This window comes from Taudactylus pleione, unplaced genomic scaffold, assembly GCF_031769625.1.
Source record: "Taudactylus pleione unplaced genomic scaffold, aTauple2 ptg000743l, whole genome shotgun sequence".
Classification (NCBI taxonomy): Eukaryota; Metazoa; Chordata; class Amphibia; order Anura; family Myobatrachidae; genus Taudactylus; species Taudactylus pleione.
The window spans coordinates 508,754-535,559 of record NW_028285145.1 but is presented as its reverse complement, the minus strand read 5'-3'; the positions used below and the strand labels follow the sequence as shown (position 1 = coordinate 535,559).

The 26,806-nt window shown below is 47.6% G+C and overlaps 1 protein-coding gene across 8 annotated transcripts in view; it reads right to left on the bottom strand.

Annotated features, from left to right (window-relative positions):
* Nucleotides 1–26,806, bottom strand: part of PLEKHA5 (pleckstrin homology domain containing A5) — a 236,992-nt gene that overhangs the window by 26,338 nt on the left and 183,848 nt on the right. For 6 of the 8 annotated variants that reach the window (XM_088457176.1, XM_088457173.1, XM_088457172.1 and 3 more), the window contains 3 exons: nt 13,602–13,718; nt 4,962–5,015; nt 3,708–3,788 (listed from right to left, as the gene is read on the bottom strand). The exons of 1 other annotated variant lie outside the window; for it this stretch is intronic. In XM_088457176.1, coding sequence (XP_088313302.1) covers nt 3,708–3,788; nt 4,962–5,015; nt 13,602–13,718 — 252 coding nt within the window. The remainder of the gene's footprint in view (nt 1–3,707; nt 3,789–4,961; nt 5,016–13,601; nt 13,719–26,806) is intronic. One more of the 8 variants, XM_088457174.1, reaches the window with a different exon arrangement.

Here is a 26,806-nt window from a genome sequence, read left to right as displayed (position 1 = left end):
CTTACCGTACAGACTGCGCCAATATATCGGACACACTTACTGCAAGCACCACAGCAGTACACAGCAATCTGTCCTGATTCTGTCACCTGAGCAACGGAACCATGATAGACAAACGGAAAGAAGCTCGGTAATAAGACAATATCTCTTACATATTACAGGAGGTTCCCGTCTCATGTGCAGTTATTTATACCGTGACCCGAGTGAAGGGCTTGCAGCATAAAGCACGCGCAGAATGAGGAACGCACATTCCCAGAAGCCCCCAGACGTGTATGAGACACAAAATAACGGACGGTTACAGAAGCAGACAATAAGTGAAGCGTAGGCTTTTCATGCACAATAGATGGAGAGATGACAGCGCACGTACGTGGTGATATAACACGGTGCTGGCTTGTCATGCACATCCAGTATATCTCAGCGCAAGGGGGTTTGTGTATAACCGGTAACATCAAACAGTGCCGACAAATAAATCTAAAGATGGGAGGAGAGGAGAATGGATGAATAGTAACACACCCCGACGAAGCCGGCACCCCAGAACCCTATCTCCCCACCCATACTGATAACCCACCCTGGAGGTGCCTCCAGTTGCCCATCTCTCTCTATCTGCAATACCCCCAGATCTTTTACCATGTCAGCCAGATTGGCGTGCATGGGCTTATCACAACCACAATCTGATCCACTTGCGATGGCGATCTCTCAGAAGACGATCAGGACAGGCAGCCATCGCACCTAACCATCGGCTCGTCCTTCTTCTTGCCGCACTAACGGTGTCCTGTGGCATCACGCCATTAATCCTGAGCACCAAACGGCTGAATCTATTTACCTGGAAGATGATGATTGTGGCCAAATCCAGCTTATGGGCGTATTATACCCAGAGGCCACATTCAGGCCTGCATGGGTATAACGGCAGCATTTTACCCCACACAGTCACCGACACCCTGACAGGTAACCAGTCTGTGGTCACCTGATCATACCACCTTCATGGAGGACTGGAGGACTACAGCGCACGCGGCAATGTTACGGCATGACACAGACAGACGCCAACACTTGTGCGGGAATGTGGTTTCCAAACACAGAGGGGAGGCAAAATAAAAGTGATCATGAATAGCTGGCCATACAACCAAGCACAGTGACGCTGGCATATGATGTCAGTGAGGGAGCGGGAGTTTGTATATGATGTCACTGAGGGAGCGGGAGTTTGTATATGATGTCACTGAGGGCGCGGAAGTTTGTATATGATGTCACTGAGGGAGCGGGAGTTTGCAGTAGATGTCACTGAGGGAGCGGGAGTTTGCATGTGATGTCACTGAGGGAGCGGGAGTTTGTATGTGATGTCACTGAGGGAGCGGGAGATTGTATGTGATGTCACTGAGGGAGCGGGAGTTTGTATGTGATGTCACTGAGGGAGCGGGAGTTTGCATATGATGTCACTGAGGGAGCGGGAGTGCAGATAATGTCACTGAGGGAGCGGGAGTGCAGATAATGTCACTGAGGGAGCGGGTTTTTATATATGATGTCACTGAGGGAGCGTGGTTTTGTATGTGATGTCACTGAGGGAGCGGGGTTTTGTATGTGATGTCACTGAGGGAGCGGGAGTTTGCAGATGATGTCACTGAGGGAGCGGGAGTTTGCATATGTCGTCAGTGAGGGAGCGGGAGTTTGCAGATGATGTCACTGAGGGAGCGGGAGTTTGCAGATGATGTCACTGAGGGAGCGGGAGTTTGCAGATGATGTCACAGAGAGCGGGAGTTTGCAGAGGATGTCAGTGAGGGAGCGGGAGTTTGCATATGATGTCAGTGAGGGAGCGGGAGTTTGCATATGATGTCAGTGAGGGAGCGGGAGTTTGCATATGATGTCAGTGAGGGAGCGGGAGTTTGCATATGATGTCAGTGAGGGAGCGGGAGTTTGCATATGATGTCACTGAGGGAGCGTGAGTTTGCAGATGATGTCACTGAGGGAGCGGGAGTTTGTATGTGATGTCACTGAGGGAGCGGGAGCTTACAGATGATGTCACTGAGGGAGCGGGAGTTTGCAGAGGATGTCACTGAGGGAGCGGGAGTTTGCAGATGATGTCACTGAGGGAGCGGGAGCTTACAGATGATGTCACTGAGGGAGCGGGAGCTTACAGATGATGTCACTGAGGGAGCGGGAGCTTACAGATGATGTCACTGAGGGAGCGGGAGCTTACAGATGATGTCACTGAGGGAGCGGGAGCTTACAGATGATGTCACTGAGGGAGCGGGAGCTTACAGATGATGTCACTGAGGGAGCGGGAGCTTACAGATGATGTCACTGAGGGAGCGGGCGTTTGCAGAGGATGTCACTGAGGGAGCGGGAGTTTGCAGAGGATGTCACTGAGGGAGCGGGAGTTTGCAGAGGATGTCACTGAGGGAGCGGGAGTTTGCAGAGGATGTCACTGAGGGAGCGGGAGTTTGCAGAGGATGTCACTGAGGGAGCGGGAGTTTGCAGAGGATGTCACTGAGGGAGCGGGAGCTTGCAGATGATGTCACTGAGGGAGCGTGAGCTTAGAGATGTCGTCACTGAGGGAGCGGGAGCTTACAAATGATGTCACTGAGGGAGCGGGAGTTTGCAAATGATGTCACTGAGGGAGCGGGAGTTTGCAGAGGATGTCACTGAGGGAGCGGGAGTTTGCAGAGGATGTCACTGAGGGAGCGGGAGTTTGCAGATGATGTCACTGAGGGAGCGGGAGCTTACAGATGATGTCACTGAGGGAGCGGGAGTTTGCAGAGGATGTCACTGAGGGAGCAGGAGTTTGCAGAGGATGTCACTGAGGGAGCGGGAGCTTGCAGATGATGTCACTGAGGGAGCGGGAGTTTGCAGATGATATCACTGAGGGAGCGGGAGCTTGCAGATGTCACTGAGGGAGCGGGAGTTTGCGGGTGATGTCACTGAGGGAGCGAGAGCTTGTAGAGGATGTCACTGAGGGAGCGAGAGCTTGCAGATGTCACTGAGGGAGCGGGAGCTTGCAGATGTCACTGAGGGAGCGGGAGTTTGCGGGTGATGTCACTGAGGGAGCGGGAGTTTGCAGATGATGTCACTGAGGGAACGGGAGTTTGCGGGTGATGTCACTGAGGGAGCGGGAGTTTGCGGGTGATGTCACTGAGGGAGCGGGAGTTTGCGGGTGATGTCACTGAGGGAGCGGGAGTTTGCGGGTGATGTCACTGAGGGAGCGGGAGTTTGCAGGTGTCACTGAGGGAGCGGGAGTTTGCAGGTGATGTCACTGAGGGAGCGGGAGCTTACAGATGATGTCACTGAGGGAGCGGGAGCTTGCAGGTGTCATTGAGGGAGCGGGAGTTTGCGGGTGGTGTCACTGAGGGAGCGGGAGTTTGCGGGTGATGTCACTGAGGGAGCGGGAGTTTGCGGGTGATGTCACTGAGGGAGCGGGAGTTTGCGGGTGATGTCACTGAGGGAGCGGGAGTTTGCGGGTGATGTCACTGAGGGAGTGGGAGCTTGCAGATGTCACTGAGGGAGCGAGACCTTGCAGATGTCACTGAGGGAGCGGGAGTTTGCAGATGATGCCACTGAGGGAGCGGGAGCTTGCAGATGATGTCACTGAGGGAGCGGGAGCTTGCAGATGATGTCACTGAGGGAGCGGGAGTTTGCAGGTGATGTCATTGAGGGAGCGAGAGCTTGCAGATGTCACTGAGGGAACGGGAGCTTGCAGATGATGGCGTTGTCTATGGGCTTACTTGCTGGAACAGGTGAGGTCTAAGCGCAGAGTTCTCAATCATTGTGTGAACCATGCTGATTAACGGGTCATTGTCTTTCATCTAAGCCAGACAAGGAGGAGCAGAGAGTTTAATGCAGAGCTGACATCACAGTCCTAGCTACATAAAGCTGCCTATTCTCCATCATCAGTCTCAGCTACCCCCTATTTACTATACCAGTCCCTGTCCTGCACACACACATATAGGGCCAACGCTAAGAGTTATTACCAGCCAGATGCTGAATGTTCTCAGATAATATTCTGACCATTGCCCCTAATTTCTGCCACTACAGACACAGTGATGGGAATCGCATGGTCCTTCCCTTATACTGTCCCAGATTACATGGCATGACTCACACAGCGTATACTGGGACGCCGGCTATTCCTGCCCCATGACAGGAGGGGACACAGTGATGGGAATCGCATGGTCCTTCCCTTATACTATCCCAGATTACATGGCATGACTGACACAGCGTATACTGGGAGGCCGGCTATTCCTGCCCCATGACAGGAGGGGACACAGTGATGGGAATCGCATGGTCCTTCCCTTATACTGTCCCAGATTACGTGGCATGACTGACACAGCGTATACTGGGAGGCCGGCTATTCCTGCCCCATGACAGGAGGGGACACAGTGATGGGAATCGCATGGTCCTTCCCCCAATACTGTCCCAGATTACATGGCATGACTGACACAGCGTATACTGGGAGGCCGGCTATTCCTGCCCCATGACAGGAGGGGACACAGTGCAGATCACGCCTCAGAAGACGCACAGTAACGTCGGCGTGTCAGCATGATTATTATACATATTATAATGGCCGCTGTAGCTGAATATTCTGGAGACAGACTCAGGAACCTCTCTGGCTGTCTGTACATTTATAGGCACCAGAGTTCCTGGCACCTAAATTTACCTCTCTCAGAATCCAATCTGCGTCCTGAGAACTTTACCAGCCCACAATAAGCCTCATACACTGCTTTTACCAAACACATTACTCAGGAGCTGGGATCGCTGCTGGAATAAACCGAAAATGGACAATACTGCAGATGCGATTCCAAGGGGCGATAATGAAAAAAATATTGGGGGCCCAGGAAAGATAAAGTACGATTTATTCCTACACATTTCTACCGCAGGATACGGGCAATGAGAGCTCCTATCAGGCACAGGATCTGTTCAGCGTCAGGTCACAGAACCTCATCTAAACGCTGCAAACGCACAGAAAACCTTCCAAATCCCACCTGGTCATCCACATATAGGAGGTTCCTCTGCAGGTGATGTGACAGAGTCTCATTCTATCAGCAGCAGCATTAGAGGATAAAGAGAGGACAGAGCAAGGTGTTAGACTCAGTACAGATTAGTGTTCCACATTCCTATTATACACCAGCATAGATCTAACATCTGCCTTACTGACACATAGTATCACTCTGCATTACTGACACACAGTATCACTCTGCATTACTGACACACAGTATCACTCTGCCTTACTGACACACAGTATCACTCTGCATTACTGACACATAGTATCCTCTGCATTACTGACACATAGTATCACTCGTCACCACATCCTCACTCTGCATTACTGACACATAGTATCCCTCTGCATTACCGACACATAGTATCACTCTGCATACCGACACATAGTATCCCTCTGCATTACCGACACATAGTATCCCTCTGCATTACCGACACATAGTATCCCTCTGCATTACCGACACATAGTATCCCTCTGCATTACCGACACATAGTATCCCTCTGCATTACCGACACATAGTATCCCTCTGCATTACCGACACATAGTATCCCTCTGCATTACCGACACATAGTATCCCTCTGCATTACCGACACATAGTATCCCTCTGCATTACCGACACATAGTATCCCTCTGCATTACCGACACATAGTATCACTCTGCATTACCGACACATAGTATCACTCTGCATTACCGACACATAGTATCACTCTGCATTACCGACACATAGTATCACTCTGCATTACCGACACATAGTATCACTCTGCATTACTGCATTACCGACACATAGTATCACTCTGCATTACCGACACATGGTATCACTCTGCATTACCGACACATGGTATCACTCTGCATTACCGACACATGGTATCACTCTGCATTACCGACACATGGTATCACTCTGCATTACCGACACATGGTATCACTCTGCATTACCGACACATGGTATCACTCTGCATTACCGACACATGGTATCACTCTGCATTACCGACACATGGTATCACTCTGCCTTACCGACACACAGTATCACTCCTCACCTCATCCTCACTCTGCCTTACTGACACATAGTATCACTCTGCCTTACTGACACATAGTATCACTCTGCATTACTGACACATAGTATCACTCTGCATTACTGACACATAGTATCACTCTGCATTACTGACACATAGTATCCTCTGCATTACTGACACATAGTATCCCTCTGCATTACTGACACATAGTATCACTCGTCACCACATCCTCACTCTGCATTACTGACACATAGTATCCCTCTGCATTACTGACACATAGTAATCCTCTGCATTACGGACACATAGTATCACTCTGCATTACGGACACATAGTATCCCTCTGCAATACTGACACATAGTATCACTCTGCATTACTGACACATAGTATCACTCTGCATTACTGACACATAGTATCCCTCTGCATTACTGACACATAGTATCACTCGTCACCACATCCTCACTCTGCATTACTGACACATAGTATCCCTCTGCATTACTGACACATAGTAATCCTCTGCATTACTGACACATAGTATCACTCTGCATTACGGACACATAGTATCCCTCTGCAATACTGACACATAGTATCACTCTGCATTACTGACACATAGTATCACTCTGCATTACTGACATATAGTATCACTCTGCATTACTGACACATAGTATCACTCTGCATTACTGACACATAGTATCACTCTGCCTTACTGACACACAGTATCACTCTGCCTTACTGACACATAGTATCACTCTGCCTTACTGACACATAGTATCACTCTGCCTTACTAACACACAGTATCACTCCTCACCTCATCCTCACTCTGCCTTACTGACACATAGTATCCCTCTGCCTTACTGACACATAGTATCACTCACCACATCCTCACTCTGCCTTACTGACACACAGTATCACTCACCTCATCCTCACTCTGCATTACTGACACATAGTATCACTCACCTCATCCTCACTCTGTCTTACTGACACATAGTATCACGCCACATAGGTTCAGCACATGTAATAATGGTCACTAGTCATGCATCATGAGCCATACTCACTTGCAGCATTTGATAATTCTATAAAGTGAATATTCGTACGTGTCACATGATCCTGGTATACCAGAAATGTATGCAGTGCGCTAAACTCTGCTAAATAATGTACACTATAAAAATACAACAAAATCACATTTAAAAAAAAAAAAAATGCAATTTTTAATTAAATACATCCAAAACATTTTCAGACAGGATGTCAAATTAGTTTCTAAATTGATTTTGTTACATGTCAGTAACATAATGGGAATGTAACGTTGCTGACAAGTGACAAGGTATGGTACATATGATGTAGTATGTAGTGCACTGCTGACAGATGACAGGGGTCAGTACATGTATGATGTAGTACACTGCTGACAGATGACAGGGTACAGTACATGTATGATGTAGTATGTAGTGCACTGCTGACAGATGACAGGGGTCAGTACATGTATGATGTAGTAAGTAGTGCACTGCTGACAGATGACAGGGTTCAGTACATGTATGATGTAGTATGTAGTGCACTGCTGACAGATGACAGGGGTCAGTACATGTATGATGTAGTATGTAGTGCACTGCTGACAGATGACAGGGGTCAGTACATGTATGATGTAGTAAGTAGTGCACTGCTGACAGATGACAGGGGTCAGTACATGTATGATGTAGTAAGTAGTGCACTGCTGACAGATGACAGGGTTCAGTACATGTATGATGTAGTATGTAGTGCACTGCTGACAAATGACAGGGGTAAGTACATGTATGATGTAGTACACTGCTGACAGATGACAGGGGTCAGTACATGTATGATGTAGTGCACTGCTGACAGATGACAGGATATAGTACATGTATGATGTGGTATGTAGTGCACTGCTGACAGATGACAGGATATAGTACATGTATGATGTGGTATGTAGTGCATTGCTGACAGATGACAGGATATAGTACATGTATGATGTGGTAAGTAGTGCATTGCTGACAGATGACAGGATATAGTACATGTATGATGTGGTGTGTAGTGCATTGCTGACAGATGACAGGATATAGTACATGTATGATGTGGTATGTAGTGCATTGCTGACAGATGACAGGATATAGTACATGTATGATGTGGTGTGTAGTGCATTGCTGACAGATGACAGGATATAGTACATGTATAATGTGGTATGTAGTGCATTGCTGACATATGACAGGATATAGTACATGTATGATGTGGTGTGTAGTGCATTGCTGACATATGACAGGATATAGTACATGTATGATGTGGTATGTAGTGCATTGCTTACATATGACAGGATATAGTACATGTATGATGTGGTATGTAGTGCATTGCTGACATATGACAGGATATAGTACATGTATGATGTGGTATGTAGTGCATTGCTGACATATGACAGGATATAGTACATGTATGATGTGATATGTAGTGCACTGCTGACATATGACAGGATATAGTACATGTATGATGTGGTATGTAGTGCATTGCTGACATATGACAGGATATAGTACATGTATGATGTGGTATGTAGTGCACTGCTGACATATGACAGGATATAGTACATGTATGATGTGGTATGTAGTGCACTGCTGACAGATGACAGGATATAGTACATGTATGATGTGGTGTGTAGTGCATTGCTGACAGATGACAGGATATAGTACATGTATGATGTGGTATGTAGTGCATTGCTGACAGATGACAGGATATAGTACATGTATGATGTGGTATGTAGTGCATTGCTGACATATGACAGGATATAGTACATGTATGATGTGGTATGTAGTGCATTGCTGACATATGACAGGATATAGTACATGTATGATGTGGTATGTAGTGCATTGCTGACATATGACAGGATATAGTACATGTATGATGTGGTATGTAGTGCATTGCTGACATATGACAGGATATAGTACATGTATGATGTGGTATGTAGTGCATTGCTGACATATGACAGTGGAGAAGATCACGCTCTCAGGCAGATTTTCTCCATTTCAAATTCCTGCTGTCATCCTACAGTGCTGCCCTTTCCCTCTCTAACCAGTCATATTTCATGAATCTCATCTCCTCCCTGTTCTCAAATCCCCAGCGTCTCTTTTCCACCTTCAACTCCCTCCTCTGCCCACCCCCTCATCATCTCCCCTCCTCGCTCTCTGCCCTCGTCTCCCCTCCTTACTCTCTGCCCACCCCCTCATCATCTCCCCTCCTTACTCTCTGCCCTCGTCTCCCCTCCTTACTCTCTGCCCACCCCCTCATCATCTCCCCTCCTTACTCTCTGCCCTCGTCTCCCCTCCTTACTCTCTGCCCACCCCCTCCCCATCTCCCCTCCTAGCTCTCTGCCCACCCCCTCCTCGTCTCCCCTCCTCGCTCTCTGCCACTGACTTTGCTACCTATTTCACATCTAAAATTGATTCCATACGTCAGGACATCATATCCAACCAGTCCCCCAGCTCTCCACCTCCTCCTTTCCTGGATCACCCCTCCCCATCCATTTTACAGACTCTGACATACTTCTCCCCTGTGACTGGAGAGGAAGTTAAGGCCCTTATCCAGTCCTCCCCCCCTTCCACCTCTCCACTCAACCCTGTCCCCTTCCACCTCCTCCACTACCTCTCTCCTTCTGCCTGCTCCCATCTTGCCCACCTCCTTAATCTCTCCCTCTCATCTGGCACTGTTCCTTCTGCATTCAAGCATGCCCGTGTTTCCCCCATTCTTAAAAAACCTAACCTTGATCCTAACATTCTCTCTAACTACCGTCCAATCTCTCTCCTCCCTTTTGCCTCCAAACTCCTTGAGCGTATTGTTTACAACCGCCTCACCACATTTCTTTCCTCCCACTTCCTCCTTGACCCTTTTCAGTCTGGCTTCCGTTCTCTCCACTCCACTGAAACTGCCCTCACAAAAGTCAGCAACGACCTCCTTGCTGCCAAATCCAAGGGCCACTACTCACTGCTCATTCTCCTTGATCTCTCTGCTGCTTTTGACACTGTGGACCACCCTCTACTGCTGCATATACTTCACTCCCTTGGTCTACGTGACACTGCTCTCTCCTGGCTGTCCTCCTACCTCTCTGACCGTTCCTTCTCTGTTTCCTCTCACGACAACTTCTCCCCACCACAGCCTCTTACAGTAGGTGTTCCCCAAGGTTCTGTTCTTGGACCTCTCCTATTCTCTCTCTATACGTCTTCTCTAGGTAAACTCATCAGCTCTTTTGACCTCCATTATCATCTCTATGCTGATGATACTCAGATCTACCTTTCCTCACCTGATCTTTCCCCCTCTCTACTGACTCGTATCTCTAACTGTCTCTCTGCTGTCTCTTCCTGGATGTCCCAGCGATTTCTCAAACTTAATATGTCTAAGACTGAGATGATAGTCTTCCCACCCTCCCACATAACATCATGTCCCACTATTTCTTTATTAATAGATGGCATTACTATCTCATCTAGCCCCAAAGTGCGTTGTCTTGGAGTCATCCTGGACTCTTCCCTCTCCTTTAAACCACACATTCAAAACCTCTCACAGTCCTGTCGTTTCCATCTCAAGAATATTTCCAAGATCAGACCCTTTCTCACCCAGGATGCTACCAAAACCCTTGTACATTCACTGGTCATGTCCAGACTGGACTACTGTAACCTTCTCCTAGCTGGCCTCCCCAAATCCCATCTCTCTCCTCTCCAGTCTGTGCTCAAAGCTGCTGCTCGGCTCATCTTCCTCTCCAAACGCTCTACATCTGCCTCCCCTCTCCTACAAGCTCTCCACTGGCTCCCATTCCCTTTCAGAACCCAATTCAAGGCTCTTACACTCACTTACAAAGCCCTCACCCATTCCTCTCCCATTTACAGCTTTGATGTTATCTCCCTTCACTCTTCTGTCCGCCCTCTTCGTTCACTTAATACACGCCGCCTTTCATGCCAATTGATTACTTCCTCCCACTCCCGCCTCCAAGACTTTGCCCGTGCTGCTCCTCAGCTTTGGAACTCCTTCCCTCTCCCTATCAGACTCTGCACCTCTCTACCATCTTTCAAACAAGCTCTTAAGACCCACTAGTTCATTAAAGCCTTCCAGCTCTCATCCTAACTTGCTGCTACATCTTCCTTTCACCCCGCCCACCCCATTCTGTGTCACTCCTGTTTGTCTTCCCCTCCCTTAAAGAAAATAAGCTCTTTCGAGCAGGGCCCTCTACCCTCTTGTGCTTCTCCCTACTGTAATTTAATTTATCTCTTACTAGCCACTAGGGAAACTAACACTTGGCTGCTTATGCGGGCGTTAATGTCACTAATATAGCAATGTTTATCCATGTCCTGTATTGTATTGTATTGTAAGTCAATGGTTACTTTTTTGTCTATGTACTGTGTAAGGCGCTGCGGAACACTTGTGGCGCCATATAAATAAATGATAATAATAATAATAATACAGCACATGTATGATGTGGTATGTAGTGCATTGCTGACAGATGACAGGATATAGTACATGTATGATGTGGTATGTAGTGCATTGCTGACAGATGACAGGATATAGTACATGTATGATGTGGTATGTAGTGCATTGCTGACAGATGACAGGATATAGTACATGTATGATGTGGTATGTAGTGCATTGCTGACAAATGACAGGATACAGAACATGTATGATGTGGTATGTAGTGCATTGCTGACAGATGACAGGATACAGTATATGTATGATGTGGTGTGTAGTGCATTGCTGACAGATGACAGGATACAGTACATGTATGATGTGGTGTGTAGTGCATTGCTGACATATGACAGGATACAGTACATGTATGATGTGGTATGTAGTGCATTGCTGACAGATGACAGGATATAGTACATGTATGATGTGGTGTGTAGTGCATTGCTGACAGATGACAGGATATAGTACATGTATGATGTGGTATGTAGTGCTTTGCTGACATATGACAGGATATAGTACATGTATGATGTGGTATGTAGTGCACTGCTGACATATGACAGGATATAGTACATGTATGATGTGGTAAGTAGTGCATTGCTGACAGATGACAGGATACAGTACATGTATGATGTGGTGTGTAGTGCATTGCTGACATATGACAGGATACAGTACATGTATGATGTGGTATGTAGTGCATTGCTGACAGATGACAGGATATAGTACATGTATGATGTGGTGTGTAGTGCATTGCTGACAGATGACAGGATATAGTACATGTATGATGTGGTATGTAGTGCTTTGCTGACATATGACAGGATATAGTACATGTATGATGTGGTATGTAGTGCACTGCTGACATATGACAGGATATAGTACATGTATGATGTGGTATGTAGTGCATTGCTGACATATGACAGGATATAGTACATGTATGATGTGGTATGTAGTGCACTGCTGACAGATGACAGGATATAGTACATGTATGATGTGGTATGTAGTGCATTGCTGACATATGACAGGATATAGTACATGTATGATGTGGTATGTAGTGCATTGCTGACATATGACAGGATATAGTACATGTATGATGTGGTATGTAGTGCATTGCTGACATATGACAGGATATAGTACATGTATGATGTGGTATGTAGTGCATTGCTGACATATGACAGGATATAGTACATGTATGATGTGGTATGTAGTGCATTGCTGACAGATGACAGAATATAGCACATGTATGATGTGGTATGTAGTGCACTGCTGACAGATGACAGGATACAGTACATGTATGATGTGGTATGTAGTACATTGCTGACAGATGACAGGATACAGTACATGTATGATGTGGTATGTAGTGCATTGCTGACAGATGACAGGATATAGTACATGTATGATGTGGTATGTAGTGCATTGCTGACAGATGACAGGATACAGTACATGTATGATGTGGTATGTAGTGCATTGCTGACAGATGACAGGATATAGTACATGTATGATGTGGTATGTAGTGCATTGCTGACAGATGACAGGATATAGTACATGTATGATGTGGTATGTAGTGCATTGCTGACAGATGACAGGATACAGTACATGTATGATGTGGTATGTAGTGCATTGCTGACAGATGACAGGATACAGTACATGTATGATGTGGTATGTAGTGCATTGCTGACAGATGACAGGATATAGTACATGTATGATGTGGTATGTAGTGCATTGCTGACAGATGACAGGATATAGTACATGTATGATGTGGTATGTAGTGCATTGCTGACAGATGACAGGATATAGTACATGTATGATGTGGTATGTAGTGCATTGCTGACAGATGACAGGATACAGTACATGTATGATGTGGTATGTAGTGCATTGCTGACAGATGACAGGATATAGTACATGTATGATGTGGTATGTAGTGCACTGCTGACAGATGACAGGATATAGTACATGTATGATGTGGTATGTAGTGCATTGCTGACAGATGACAGGATACAGTACATGTATGATGTGGTATGTAGTGCATTGCTGACAGATGACAGAATATAGCACATGTATGATGTGGTATGTAGTGCACTGCTGACAGATGACAGGATACAGTACATGTATGATGTGGTATGTAGTACATTGCTGACAGATGACAGGATACAGTACATGTATGATGTGGTATGTAGTACATTGCTGACCTTTTGGCTGCAGGACTGCTTTAGATGCAGTAGTTGCGTTAGCGTGTGCTCCCGGATACTGCTCAGCTCAGCTTGCTGTCTCCGCAGTTTGATTAATAAGAGTGTCAGCTCCTCAGGCTGAAGTGCAGCATAAAGAAGCCAGATAAGTTCATGTAAGTTATCCCCAGCAGTACTAGATTGTGGTCATTATTAATGCTTACAATGTGATATACGTAATACCAGCAGGGCAAGGTTTCAGGAACTGCTTATATGGAGATGAAAGGAATAAGTCATTGGTCCCAGTATTGTCACCATGAGGAGATGAGAAATGTCGCTGCCTGGAGGACCTGCAGCAATAATGGAGTAATCCTATCACTACACAGATATTCCTAAATACCCGCTGAGCGTTTACATTCAGTAACAGGGAACACGGATGTCCCACATTCATAGACAGTGGCCCCCTGCTAGCTGGGGGGCATGATAGCCCCTAAATACTTTCCCTTTAACAGACATTTGCGCTGGTCAGTGCTTATGCGCAGATTGTGTCGTATTTCCATGCAGCGCTAACAGACATTGTGGCCCACAGATTAACGCCCGTCAGCAGCTTACAGTCAGTATCTACCAAGATAAACGCGATAAGGAGTCTAAAGACTCACAGGGAAGGAAATGCTAGTAGTGGGCTAGAGAATAGACAAATGATACTGCCTGGTTACAGAGAAGACCTGCAGCATATATATTATTACTCCTCTGCCAGAGGGTATGTGATGGCATGCAGCATATATATTATTACTCTGCAAGAGGGTATGTGATGACATGCAGCATAAATATTATTACTCTGCAAGAGGGTATGTGATGGCATGCAGCATAAATATTACTCCCCTAGAGGGTATGTGATGGCATGCAGCATAAATATTATTACTCCCCTAGAGGGTATGTGATGGCATGCAGCAGGAATATTATTACTCCCCTAGAGGGTATGTGATGGCATGCAGCATATATATTATTACTCTGCAAGAGAGTATGTGATGACATGCAGCATAAATATTATTACTCCCCTAGAGGGTATGTGATGGCATGCAGCATAAATATTATTACTCTGCAAGAGGGTATGTGATGGCATGCAGCATAAATAGTATTACTCCCCTAGCGGGTATGTGCTGGCATGCAGCATAAATAGTATTACTCCCCTAGAGGATATGTGATGACATGCAGCATAAATATTATTACTCCCCTAGAGGGTATGTGATGACATGCAGCATAAATATTATTACTCTGCTAGAGGGTATGTGATGGCATGCAGCATAAATATTATTACTCTGCTAGAGGGTATGTGATGGCATACAGCATAAATATTATTACTCTGCTAGAGGGTATGTGATGACATGCAGCATAAATATTATTACTCTGCCAGAGGGTATGTGATGGCATGCAGCATAAATATTATTACTCCCCTAGAGGGTATGTGATGGTATGTAGCATAAGTATTATTACTCCCCTAGAGGGTATGTGATGACATGCAGCATAAATATTATTACTCCCCTAGAGGGAATACTATTACTGCACTAGAGAAATATTAAGAGAGTATTAAAAAAGCATTAAAGTGCTTTAATCACGTCAAACATTTATCCTGAATTAAGGAACAATTTTACAAACTTTTAAAAAAGGAGAGTTACGGTAAAAAACTTATCCTTGTTAAAGCTCTTTCTTCGAAGTCCATAGGGGTCCACAGGGAGACAATGAGGTGTAGGTGGTACTTGGAGGATCGGACACCAACAGTTAAGTTCTTCCCTGCCTCAGGATGCTCCAGTCCTTCCCCCTATACCCCACCCATAGCCTGGGTGCAACTCAGTTATGTTAACAAGCCCAGGGCAGGAGCAGGATAGGAGAGAAGGAAGACTGGTACACTGAAGAACCACACTCTCACACAGAGAAGGAAACAAGTGACCAAGAGAAGAAACCTATAGAAGCCAGGTGCCAGGGCAGGTGCCCTGTGGAACCTAAGGACTTCAAAGAAAGAGTTAACAAGGGTAAGTTTTACTATAACTCTCTTTTTCTTCAGGGTCCATAGGGCTCCACAGGGAGACAATGGGGATGTCCCAAAGCAGTTGTTCAAGGGCGGGAATGCTCCTGAGCCGAGAGGAGAACCCTATGCCCGAAGGAAGCATCCTGAGAGGCAAATGAATAAAAGGCATAAAACCTAAAAAAATGGTGTTGACAGAAGACCACGTGGCCGCCTTGCATAGCTGTTCAGCAGAGACGCCGCGCCAGGCTGCACACACAGAGCGAGAAGAATGAGCAGATACTGTAGCCGGCACAGGAAGGCCTGTCTGCGGGTAAGCATGTGAGAGAGTCCTGCGAAGCCATCTGGCGAGAGTCTGTTTGTTAGCTGGCAATCCCTCCCTTCTTGTGTAAGCCATATAAAACAAAAAGGGAGTCCGATTTGCTGATGGGAGTAGTACGGTCCACGTAGATCTTTAAAGCACGGACCACATCCAAAGAGGCCTCACTTGCCGAGAGGTCTGGTGATTGAAAGGCCGGAACCGCAATTTCCTCATTTAGGTGGAAACCAGAAACCACCTTGGGAAGGAAGCCTGGGCGTGTTCGAAGAAAAGCCCTGTCCTGATGAAATATCAAAAAGGGGAAGCGTCATGAAAGCGCCCCTAAATATCGATACCCCATGGGCAGATGCTACAGCCAGAAGAAACCAAGTCTTCACAGTGAGCCATTTAACATCCACCGATTCCAAGGGTTCGAATGGAGGTTCTTGAAGTGCTTGTAGCAACACTGACAAATCCCATGGAGCCACAGAAGGGACAAAGGGAGGCTGTATACGTAGAACATCTTGCAGGAAGGTGTGAACATCTGGTATAGGAGCAATTCTGAGACCTGCACTTTCAGAGATGCTAGGCGGAGGCCTAGATCTAATCCAGCCTGAAGAAAGGCAAGAATTCTAGAAACTTTAGACTCGAGGGCCATAGTTTCTTGGAGCACACCACTGGAAATATGTATGCCATATTCTGTGATAAGTGCTAGCTGAGGTCGGTTTACGTGCTCTGAGCATGGTCTTGAGCACAGAGATGAAGAAACCCTTAGCTGTTAGGAGTGATATCTCAAGATCCAAGCCGTTAAAGACAGACGGGCTAGGTCCGGATGTAGACATGGACCCTGAGACAACAGGTCTACTCGTAGAAGAAGTTGAAGAGGAATGTCTATGAAGAGACTGTGAAGATCGGAGTACCAATGGCGTCTGGGTCAAGCCGGACTATGAACAGGACTGTGCCCCCCTCCTGTCTGAACTTTCGAAGCACTTGAGGAAGCAGGGATATTGGAAGGAAGTTCCATTTTGCCGACAATGCGTCTATGAAGGTCCTGGCTCCATAAACTGGAAGTTTGTTGTTGTGTCTTGAGGCCATGAGATCCATGTCCTGTAGACAAAATTTGTCCACCAGAAGCTGAAAGACTTCTGGATGTAGATACCATTCTCCTCTGCATGCACGTCGTGACGGCTGAGGAAATCCGCTTCCCAATTGAGAATCCCCGGGATGAACACTGCGGAGATAGCTGGGAGATTGTGTTTGGCCCATGTGAGAATGCGGGACACTTCTGTCATCGCTAACTGACTTCGAGTGCCCCCTTGGTGATTGAGGTAGGTCACTGCCGTGGCGTCGGACTGTACTTGTACTGGCCTGTTCTTCAGAATATCCTGAGCTAGAGTGAGTGCTCTGAGATGGCTCAAAGTTCCAGGACGTTGATTGGCAACACTGCCTCGACTGGGTCCATCGGACCTGGAAGGAGTGCTGGTCTGTTACTGCACCTCAACCTTGGAGGCTTGCGTCCGTGGTGAGGACAGAGCAGTAAGGGATCCAAAAGAGGCGACCCTTGTCCAAAATGGGATGTCTATAGTCACCAGGCTAGTGACAGGTGAACCTCTGGGGGGAGGCTCATCATTTGGGATGTGAGCAGATGGGGTAGCCCGTTCCACCTGGAGAGGATCAGGTGTTGTAGGGGCCTGGAGTGAAAAAGGGTGAACTCCAGCATGTTGAAGGTGGACACCACTGATCCCAAGGCCTGCATTGCAGAGTGAATTGACACTCAGCGCTTGTGGAGCAGTCTGCGCACTCTGTGCTGTATTGCTGAAATCTTATCTGCTGTTAGGAAGATTCTCTGAACCTGAGAGTACAGGAGGGCTCCCAAATGCACCATCTTTTGAGAAGGTGTCAGTGAAGACTTTTTCCAGTTGATCAGCCAACCGTGCATTTGTAGAAAGGCAATGGTTACCTGCAGATGGCGGTGAAGAATCTCTGGGGAGCTGGCCAACAGCAAGAGATCGTCCAAGTATGGGAGCAGTCTGATCCGTTGACGACGAAGAGAGGCCGCCATAATTGCCATGATTTTGGTAAAGACTCGAGGGGCCTTAGAGAGGCCAAACGGCAGAGCCTAACAATTGGTAATGTTGCTGTAGTATAGCAAACCGGATATATTGTTGATGAGAGGGCGCTATAGGTAAATGTAGATAAGTGTCTTGGATGTCCAGAGACACCATAAAATCCCCAGGCTCCATAACTAGGATAATAGAGCAGAGGGTTTCCATACAAAACCTGGGCACCCTGATAAGAGTGAGATTTGAGGTTAAGGATAGGCCATTGAGACCCATTGGGCATCTGAACGAGGAAAAGGGTATAATAATAGCCCTTGCCCCGTTGTGAGGAGGGGACCCGAATTATTACTCCAGAATTCAGTAAGGACTGAATGGCTTTTGAAGCAGCAGGGCCTTGGTTGGGTCCGATGCAAAAGAACTGCTGGGGGGGTCGCCTCAGGAATGAGAGGGCTTATCCGTTGCAGACCAATTCTCTTACAAAGACATCTGACGTGGTCTGATGCCACAACTGGGTGAATTGAATAAGTCGGCCCTCCAGGGAGAGGCCCGTTCCATCAGGCTGTAGGATTGTCCTCAGATTTGGCAGGGGGACGTCTAGTAGCCCAGGTATGTTTAGTCCTAGGCTTGGAAGCCTGTTGATGCCTGGTGCCTTGAAAAGGACTGACCTTTGGATTTCCCCTGAAGTCGAAAGGACCGAAGGATGATGTCCGAGGCTTTGTGTTATATGCAGAGGGCAGGAATGCAGTCTTGGAAGCTGCCAAGGTAGTCACAATTTTATCTAATTCCGGGCCAAACAGGATATCTCCAGAATAGAGATTCCAGAGCCTTCTTAGAATCCAAATCTGCTTTCCAGGAAAGGAGCCAGACAATACGGCGGGCCACTACTGAAGTGGCAGATGCCCTGGAAGCTAGGAGAGCCGTTATCCATAGCTGCTTCACCTAAATAGGAGACTGCATCTCTAATGTGAGATATGTAGGACAGCTGTTGCCTCAATGTATTAGAGGGAAATGTCTCTTCTAGGGCCTCTGCCCAACTCTCTATGGCTTTTTCCACCCAGGCCGTAGCCCTAGCAGGACGAGTAATAGCTCCTGTAAGAGAGTATATAGATTTATGACATATGTCTATCTGTAGTCTCCTTCGAGGAGGTTGCGGTATGGATGGGTAAGGTAGCATTCTTGACCAGACGAGTTACATGGGAATCCACTGCTGGGGGAACATCTCATTTAGTGCAATCAGCGGGAAGAGGGTAAAAGGAACTTAAACGTTTTGGTACCTGGTATATTCCAAGCTTCGCTCATGTGATCAGAGAGCTGGTCAGAGTGAGGGAACTCTGGTAAAAACTACCTTCTGTGGTTTAAACAGTGGCTATTTTGTCATAGGAAATGGAATCCTGCATATTCCGTTTGCAGAATATACTTTACAGCTCTCACCAATGCCGGTATATTTAATTTAGAGGGTGGCTCCTCGTCTCCTGATAAGGAGTCAGAGAGGTCTGCGTCTTCTGCCTCCCAAGAGGCTTAGCAGGTTTACTAGGTATAAGGGTCTCTCTTTTTGCAGCATTTGGTGAAAAACTGTAGAGGTAGTCATCAAACTTTGTACTGATGTGGACAGTACATCTACCCATGGAGGAGGCAAAGGATCTGCAGAGAGTACCAGTTGTGGCCTTCCCATAGGGGGAGCTACCACGGGGACCGCTAGGTGGTCTCCAATTTTTGCCAGTACCTGTGTAAAGGTGGCCCAAGGTGGGTCCTCTGGAGGAGACACTGGGGCTGAGGGGCCCGGGGTGGTACAGCAATTAGTACATAGACCATCCTGAATGAGGTCCTCTGGGACTGTCCGCTGAGCAGGACTTACAGGACACCAGAGTAGGAGCAGCTGTATCAGGCTGCTTGTTATTCTTTCCTCTGCCAGACACAGTCACAGGGATAATGGAATATAGAAACTGACGCGATGCAGCCAGGAAGCCGATGGTCGAACTGCCGACCACCAGCTTCCCGAATGTCTAATCCCGGCAGGGGTCTAATAACAGACGTCGAGATCACAACGCCCGTCATTTTACCTACGTCAGGAGCCCGACATACCGATCGAAGGTGAGCCGGGCGCGGACAGCCGCAGGGATGGGGGGGGCAGGGGGGAGGGGAGTTTAGGTTAGGGGCTAGCAGGGGGGACTTAGGGTTAGGCACCCCCCCCCGGGGGGGTTTAGGCTAGGGTAAGGGGGGTTAGGCATCCCCTTGGGAGGGTTAAGTTTAGGCACTAGGGAGGGAGGTTAGGCACCCCTAAAGTAGGTTTAGGGGGGGGGAGGGTTAGGTTAGTTAGTACTTACTTTTAGAGCAGTCTGGATTTTCACTGGTGCCGGGCTTGCGGCGTCGGGATTTGAACCCCCGGACCTATGTCCAGCGGTATTTCATACCCACCCCGAAACTGGCTCCGTGCAGTGTGAAATATGGCAGTGTGTAGTGACAACAGCACTATATATAGTATGTGATAGCGCTCCCAAATCAATGGCAGGTGTGAGGTACAATAAACCCCTTATACCGTAGTACATGTCAGGGTATATTAGAATAAAGGGAAAGGTATAAGAGGACAGTGTAGAAAGTAGAGATCAGCGCTAGCACAAGTCACATACAAACGCAGTAAAACACTGTATATATATCTGCAATAAGCACTAAATCAACTACACAGACCGCAGTGGCTGGTAGGACATAGCGCTGTATAACCTGGCCCTTGGGAGAGGTATACAGGGAGACAGGACCCAGCGTTTCCAGGAGACCTGCTTGCCTAAAATGGCTGCCGTGCGTCTCTGAGGCGGCGGAAGGTGAGGTAAGAGCAGCTCAGGGAACACCAAGACCGCAGTGGAATGGCGTCCAGAGCTGAGTGAGGGGCTGCAGGGAGAGCGCCTTGTCCCCTGGCTGACGCTAACCACCGGGTCTCCTGGCCTGTAGAATATGCCTCTGCGCCAGTATAATATATGCCCTGGTGGTGTAGTGGAGTCGTGGGCGCACCAGTGTCCACATCAGCGCCTCCGGTTTATCTCCTGAGACAAGAGGTAAGACTGCACAAAGATGAGGGTCCCCCCATAAGTGGGGATCCAGTCATACCTGTCCCCAGGATTACGGGCTGCAGTTTGGGGTCCGGGGAGCCTGCTAGCTAGTCCCCCTCAGAGTCCCACCGGGAGCACCTAGCTGAGGGCTAGTGTCAGGGCGCCGCGGAGCAGTCATGGAGCAGACACCCAAGGGACGGTCTCGTGCTGCTGCTCAATGGTAAAAATACTAGAAATGAATATAAATAAAAAATAAGCACATAATAGCAGCCCCACTGCTAAAAATAGTGACCTAGCTCCTGCTGGACACCAACAAAACTGGATTGTCCTCAGGCTGTGGGGGTGGGGTATAAGGGGAAGGACAGGAGCATCCTGGGACAGAAAAGCTTTGCTGTTGGTGTCCGGTCTTCCAGGTCCCACCTACACCCCATTGTCTCTCCTGTGGAGCCCTATGGACCCTGAAGAAGAAATGTAAATGAGGATTAATCACTTGCGTCAACAACCACTGTATGGAGCAGTATACTAACAGCCCATCCATGTTATCTCTGTACATATTGGTGTATTTGGAGGTTCCAGTGCAGAATGTGCCCAGGCAGTGGTCTCCACTCACATTGGAGGGTCAGAATATATTTATATACTCACTGATTAGTAAATACGCTGGTGACGGTTACATTGTTGGTGTGGGTGGGGAGCGCTGGGCGAGTACTGGTGACGGTTACATTGTTGGTGTGGGTGGGGAGCGCTGGGCGAGTACTGGTGACGGTTACATTGTTGGTGTGGGTGGGGAGCGCTGGGCGAGTACTGGTGACGGTTACATTGTTGGTGTGGGTGGGGAGCGCTGGGCGAGTACTGGTGACGGTTACATTGTTGGAGTGGGTGGGGGGCGCTGGGTGAGCACTGGTGACGGTTACATTGTTGGTGTGGGTGGGGAGCGCTGGGCGAGTACTGGTGACGGTTACATTGTTGGTGTGGGTGGGGAGCGCTGGGCGAGTACTGGTGACGGTTACATTGTTGGTGTGGGTGGGGAGCGCTGGGCGAGTACTGGTGACGGTTACATTGTTGGAGTGGGTGGGGGGCGCTGGGTGAGCACTGGTGACGGTTACATTGTTGGTGTGGGTGGGGAGCGCTGGGCGAGTACTGGTGACGGTTACATTGTTGGTGTGGGTGGGGAGCGCTGGGCGAGTACTGGTGACGGTTACATTGTTGGTGTGGGTGGGGAGCGCTGGGCGAGTACTGGTGACGGTTACATTGTTGGAGTGGGTGGGGGGCGCTGGGTGAGCACTGGTGACGGTTACATTGTTGGAGTGGGTGGGGGGCGCTGGGCGAGCACTGGTGACGGTTACATTGTTGGAGTGGGTGGGGGGCGCTGGGTGAGCACTGGTGACTGTTACATTGTTGGAGAGGGTGGGGGGCGCTGGGTGAGCACTGGTGACGGTTACATTGTTGGTGTGGGTGGGGGCCGCTGGGAGAGCACTGGTGACGGTTACATTGTTGGTGTGGGTGGGGGCCGCTGGGAGAGCACTGGTGACGGTTACATTGTTGGTGTGGGTGGGGGGCGCTGGGTGAGCACTGGTGACGGTTACATTGTTGGTGTGGGAGCAGGGCGCTGGGTGAGCACTGTTGACTGTTACAATGTTGGAGTGGGTGGGGGGCGCTGGGTGAGCACTGGTGACGGTTACATTGTTGGAGTGGGTGGGGGGCGCTGGGTGAGCACTGGTGACGGTTACATTGTTGGAGTGGGTGGGGGGCGCTGGGTGAGCACTGGTGACGGTTACATTGTTGGTGTGGGTGGGGGGCGCTGGGTGAGCACTGGTGACGGTTACATTGTTGGTGTGGGTGCAGGGCGCTGGGTGAGCACTGGTGACGGTTACAATGTTGGAGTGGGTGGGGGGCGCTGGGTGAGCACTGGTGATGGTTACATTGTACATATTGGTGTATTTGGAGATTCCAATGCAGAATGCGCACAGGCAGCGGTCATATAATTCATTGTTGGTGGGGGGCCCTAGACGAGCACTAGCTGTGAAGACCCCCACCATGAAGAAACGATGTAGATAATGGGCACTTAATCATAATACAGATGTGTCCTCGCACATCTTTGGTTCAGTCATAACAAACAGCCACTGTCAGCGCGGCAGGTCCCGCAAAACTCTGTTAGCGCCGGGCATCTTTTTTTGCTGAAAATGCATCTAAGTGGCAATGTGATATGTGACACCTGTATATCTGTGTGCTCCTGAGTCTGTATATGGGAGACTGCGCTGAGTAATGTGATATGTGACACCTGTATATCTGTGTGCTCCTGAGTCTGTATATGGGAGACTGCGCTGAGTAATGTGATATGTGACACCTGTATATCTGTGTGCTCCTGAGTATGTATATGGGAGACTGCGCTGAGAAATGTGATATGTGACACCTGTATATCTGTGTACTCCTAAGTATGTATATGGGAGACTGCGCTGAGTAATGTGACACCTGTATATCTGTGTGCTCCTGAGTCTGTATATGGGAGACTGCGCTGAGTAATGTGATATGTGACACCTGTATATCTGTGTGCTCCTGAGTATGTATATGGGAGACTGCGCTGAGAAATGTGATATGTGACACCTGTATATCTGTGTGCTCCTGAGTCTGTATATAGGAGACTGCGCTGAGTAATGTGATATGTGACACCTGTATATCTGTGTGCTCCTGAGTCTGTATATAGGAGACTGCGCTGAGTAATGTGATATGTGACACCTGTATATCTGTGTGCTCCTGAGTCTGTATATGGGAGACTGCGCTGAGTAATGTGATATGTGACACCTGTATATCTGTGTGCTCCTGAGTCTGTATATGGGAGACTGCGCTGAGAAATGTGATATGTGACACCTGTATATCTGTGTGCTCCTGAGTCTGTATATGGGAGACTGCGCTGAGTAATGTGATATGTGACACCTGTATATCTGTGTGCTCCTGAGTATGTATATGGGAGACTGCGCTGAGAAATGTGATATGTGACACCTGTATATCTGTGTACTCCTAAGTATGTATATGGGAGACTGCGCTGAGTAATGTGACACCTGTATATCTGTGTGCTCCTGAGTCTGTATATGGGAGACTGCGCTGAGTAATGTGATATGTGACACCTGTATATCTGTGTGCTCCTGAGTATGTATATGGGAGACTGCGCTGAGAAATGTGATATGTGACACCTGTATATCTGTGTACTCCTAAGTATGTATATGGGAGACTGCGCTGAGTAATGTGACACCTGTATATCTGTGTGCTCCTGAGTCTGTATATGGGAGACTGCGCTGAGTAATGTGATATGTGACACCTGTATATCTGTGTGCTCCTGAGTCTGTATATGGGAGACTGCGCTGAGAAATGTGATATGTGACACCTGTATATCTGTGTGCTCCTGAGTCTGTATATGGGAGACTGCGCTGAGTAATGTGATATGTGACACCTGTATATCTGTGTGCTCCTGAGTCTGTATATGGGAGACTGCGCTGAGTAATGTGATATGTGACACCTGTATATCTGTGTGCTCCTAAGTCTGTATATGGGAGACTGCGCTGAGTAATGTGATATGTGACACCTGTATATCTGTGTGCTCCTGAGTCTGTATATGGGAGACAGCGCTGAGTAATGTGATATGTGACACCTGTATATCTGTGTGCTCCTGAGTCTGTATATGGGAGACTGCGCTGAGTAATGTGATATGTGACACCTGTATATCTGTGTGCTCCTGAGTCTGTATATAGGAGACTGCGCTGAGTAATGTGATATGTGACACCTGTATATCTGTGTGCTCCTGAGTCTGTATATGGGAGACTGCGCTGAGTAATGTGATATGTGACACCTGTATATCTGTGTGCTCCTGAGTCTGTATATGGGAGACTGCGCTGAGAAATGTGATATGTGACACCTGTATATCTGTGTGCTCCTGAGTCTGTATATGGGAGACTGCGCTGAGTAATGTGATATGTGACACCTGTATATCTGTGTGCTCCTGAGTATGTATATGGGAGACTGCGCTGAGAAATGTGATATGTGACACCTGTATATCTGTGTACTCCTAAGTATGTATATGGGAGACTGCGCTGAGTAATGTGACACCTGTATATCTGTGTGCTCCTGAGTCTGTATATGGGAGACTGCGCTGAGTAATGTGATATGTGACACCTGTATATCTGTGTGCTCCTGAGTATGTATATGGGAGACTGCGCTGAGAAATGTGATATGTGACACCTGTATATCTGTGTACTCCTAAGTATGTATATGGGAGACTGCGCTGAGTAATGTGACACCTGTATATCTGTGTGCTCCTGAGTCTGTATATGGGAGACTGCGCTGAGTAATGTGATATGTGACACCTGTATATCTGTGTGCTCCTGAGTCTGTATATGGGAGACTGCGCTGAGAAATGTGATATGTGACACCTGTATATCTGTGTGCTCCTGAGTCTGTATATGGGAGACTGCGCTGAGTAATGTGATATGTGACACCTGTATATCTGTGTGCTCCTGAGTCTGTATATGGGAGACTGCGCTGAGTAATGTGATATGTGACACCTGTATATCTGTGTGCTCCTAAGTCTGTATATGGGAGACTGCGCTGAGTAATGTGATATGTGACACCTGTATATCTGTGTGCTCCTGAGTCTGTATATGGGAGACAGCGCTGAGTAATGTGATATGTGACACCTGTATATCTGTGTGCTCCTGAGTCTGTATATAGGAGACTGCGCTGAGTAATGTGATATGTGACACCTGTATATCTGTGTGCTCCTGAGTCTGTATATGGGAGACTGCGCTGAGTAATGTGATATGTGACACCTGTATATCTGTGTGCTTTTGAGTCTGTATATGGGAGACAGCGCTGAGTAATGTGATATGTGACACCTGTATATCTGTGTGCTCCTGAGTCTGTATATGGGAGACTGCGCTGAGTAATGTGATATGTGACACCTGTATATCTGTGTGCTCCTGAGTCTGTATATGGGAGACTGCGCTGAGTAATGTGATATGTGACACCTGTATATCTGTGTGCTCCTGAGTCTGTATATGGGAGACTGCACTGAGTAATGTGATATGTGACACCTGTATATCTGTGTGCTCCTGAGTCTGTATATAGGAGACTGCGCTGAGTAATGTGATATGTGACACCTGTATATCTGTGTGCTCCTGAGTCTGTATATAGGAGACTGCGCTGAGTAATGCGATATGTGACACCTGTATATCTGTGTGCTCCTGAGTCTGTATATAGGAGACTGCGCTGAGTAATGTGATATGTGACACCTGTATATCTGTGTGCTCCTGAGTCTGTATATGGGAGACTGCGCTGAGTAATGTGACCCCTGTATATCTGTGTGCTCCTGAGTCTGTATATGGGAGACTGCGCTGAGTAATGTGATATGTGACACCTGTATATCTGTGTGCTCCTGGGTCTGTATATGGGAGACTGTGCTGAGTAATGTGATATGTGACACCTGTATATCTGTGTGCTCCTGAGTCTGTATAATGGAGACTGCGCTGAGTAATGTGATATGTGACACCTGTATATCTGTGTGCTCCTGAGTCTGTATATGGGAGACTGCGCTGAGTAATGTGATACGTGACACCTGTATATCTGTGTGCTCCTGAGTCTGTATATTGGAGACTGTGCTGAGTAATGTGATATGTGACACCTGTATATCTGTGTGCTCCTGAGTTTGTATATGGGAGACTGCGCTGAGTAATGTGATGTGTGACACCTGTATATCTGTGTGCTCCTGAGTCTGTATATGGGAGACTGCGCTGAGTAATGTGATATGTGACACCTGTATA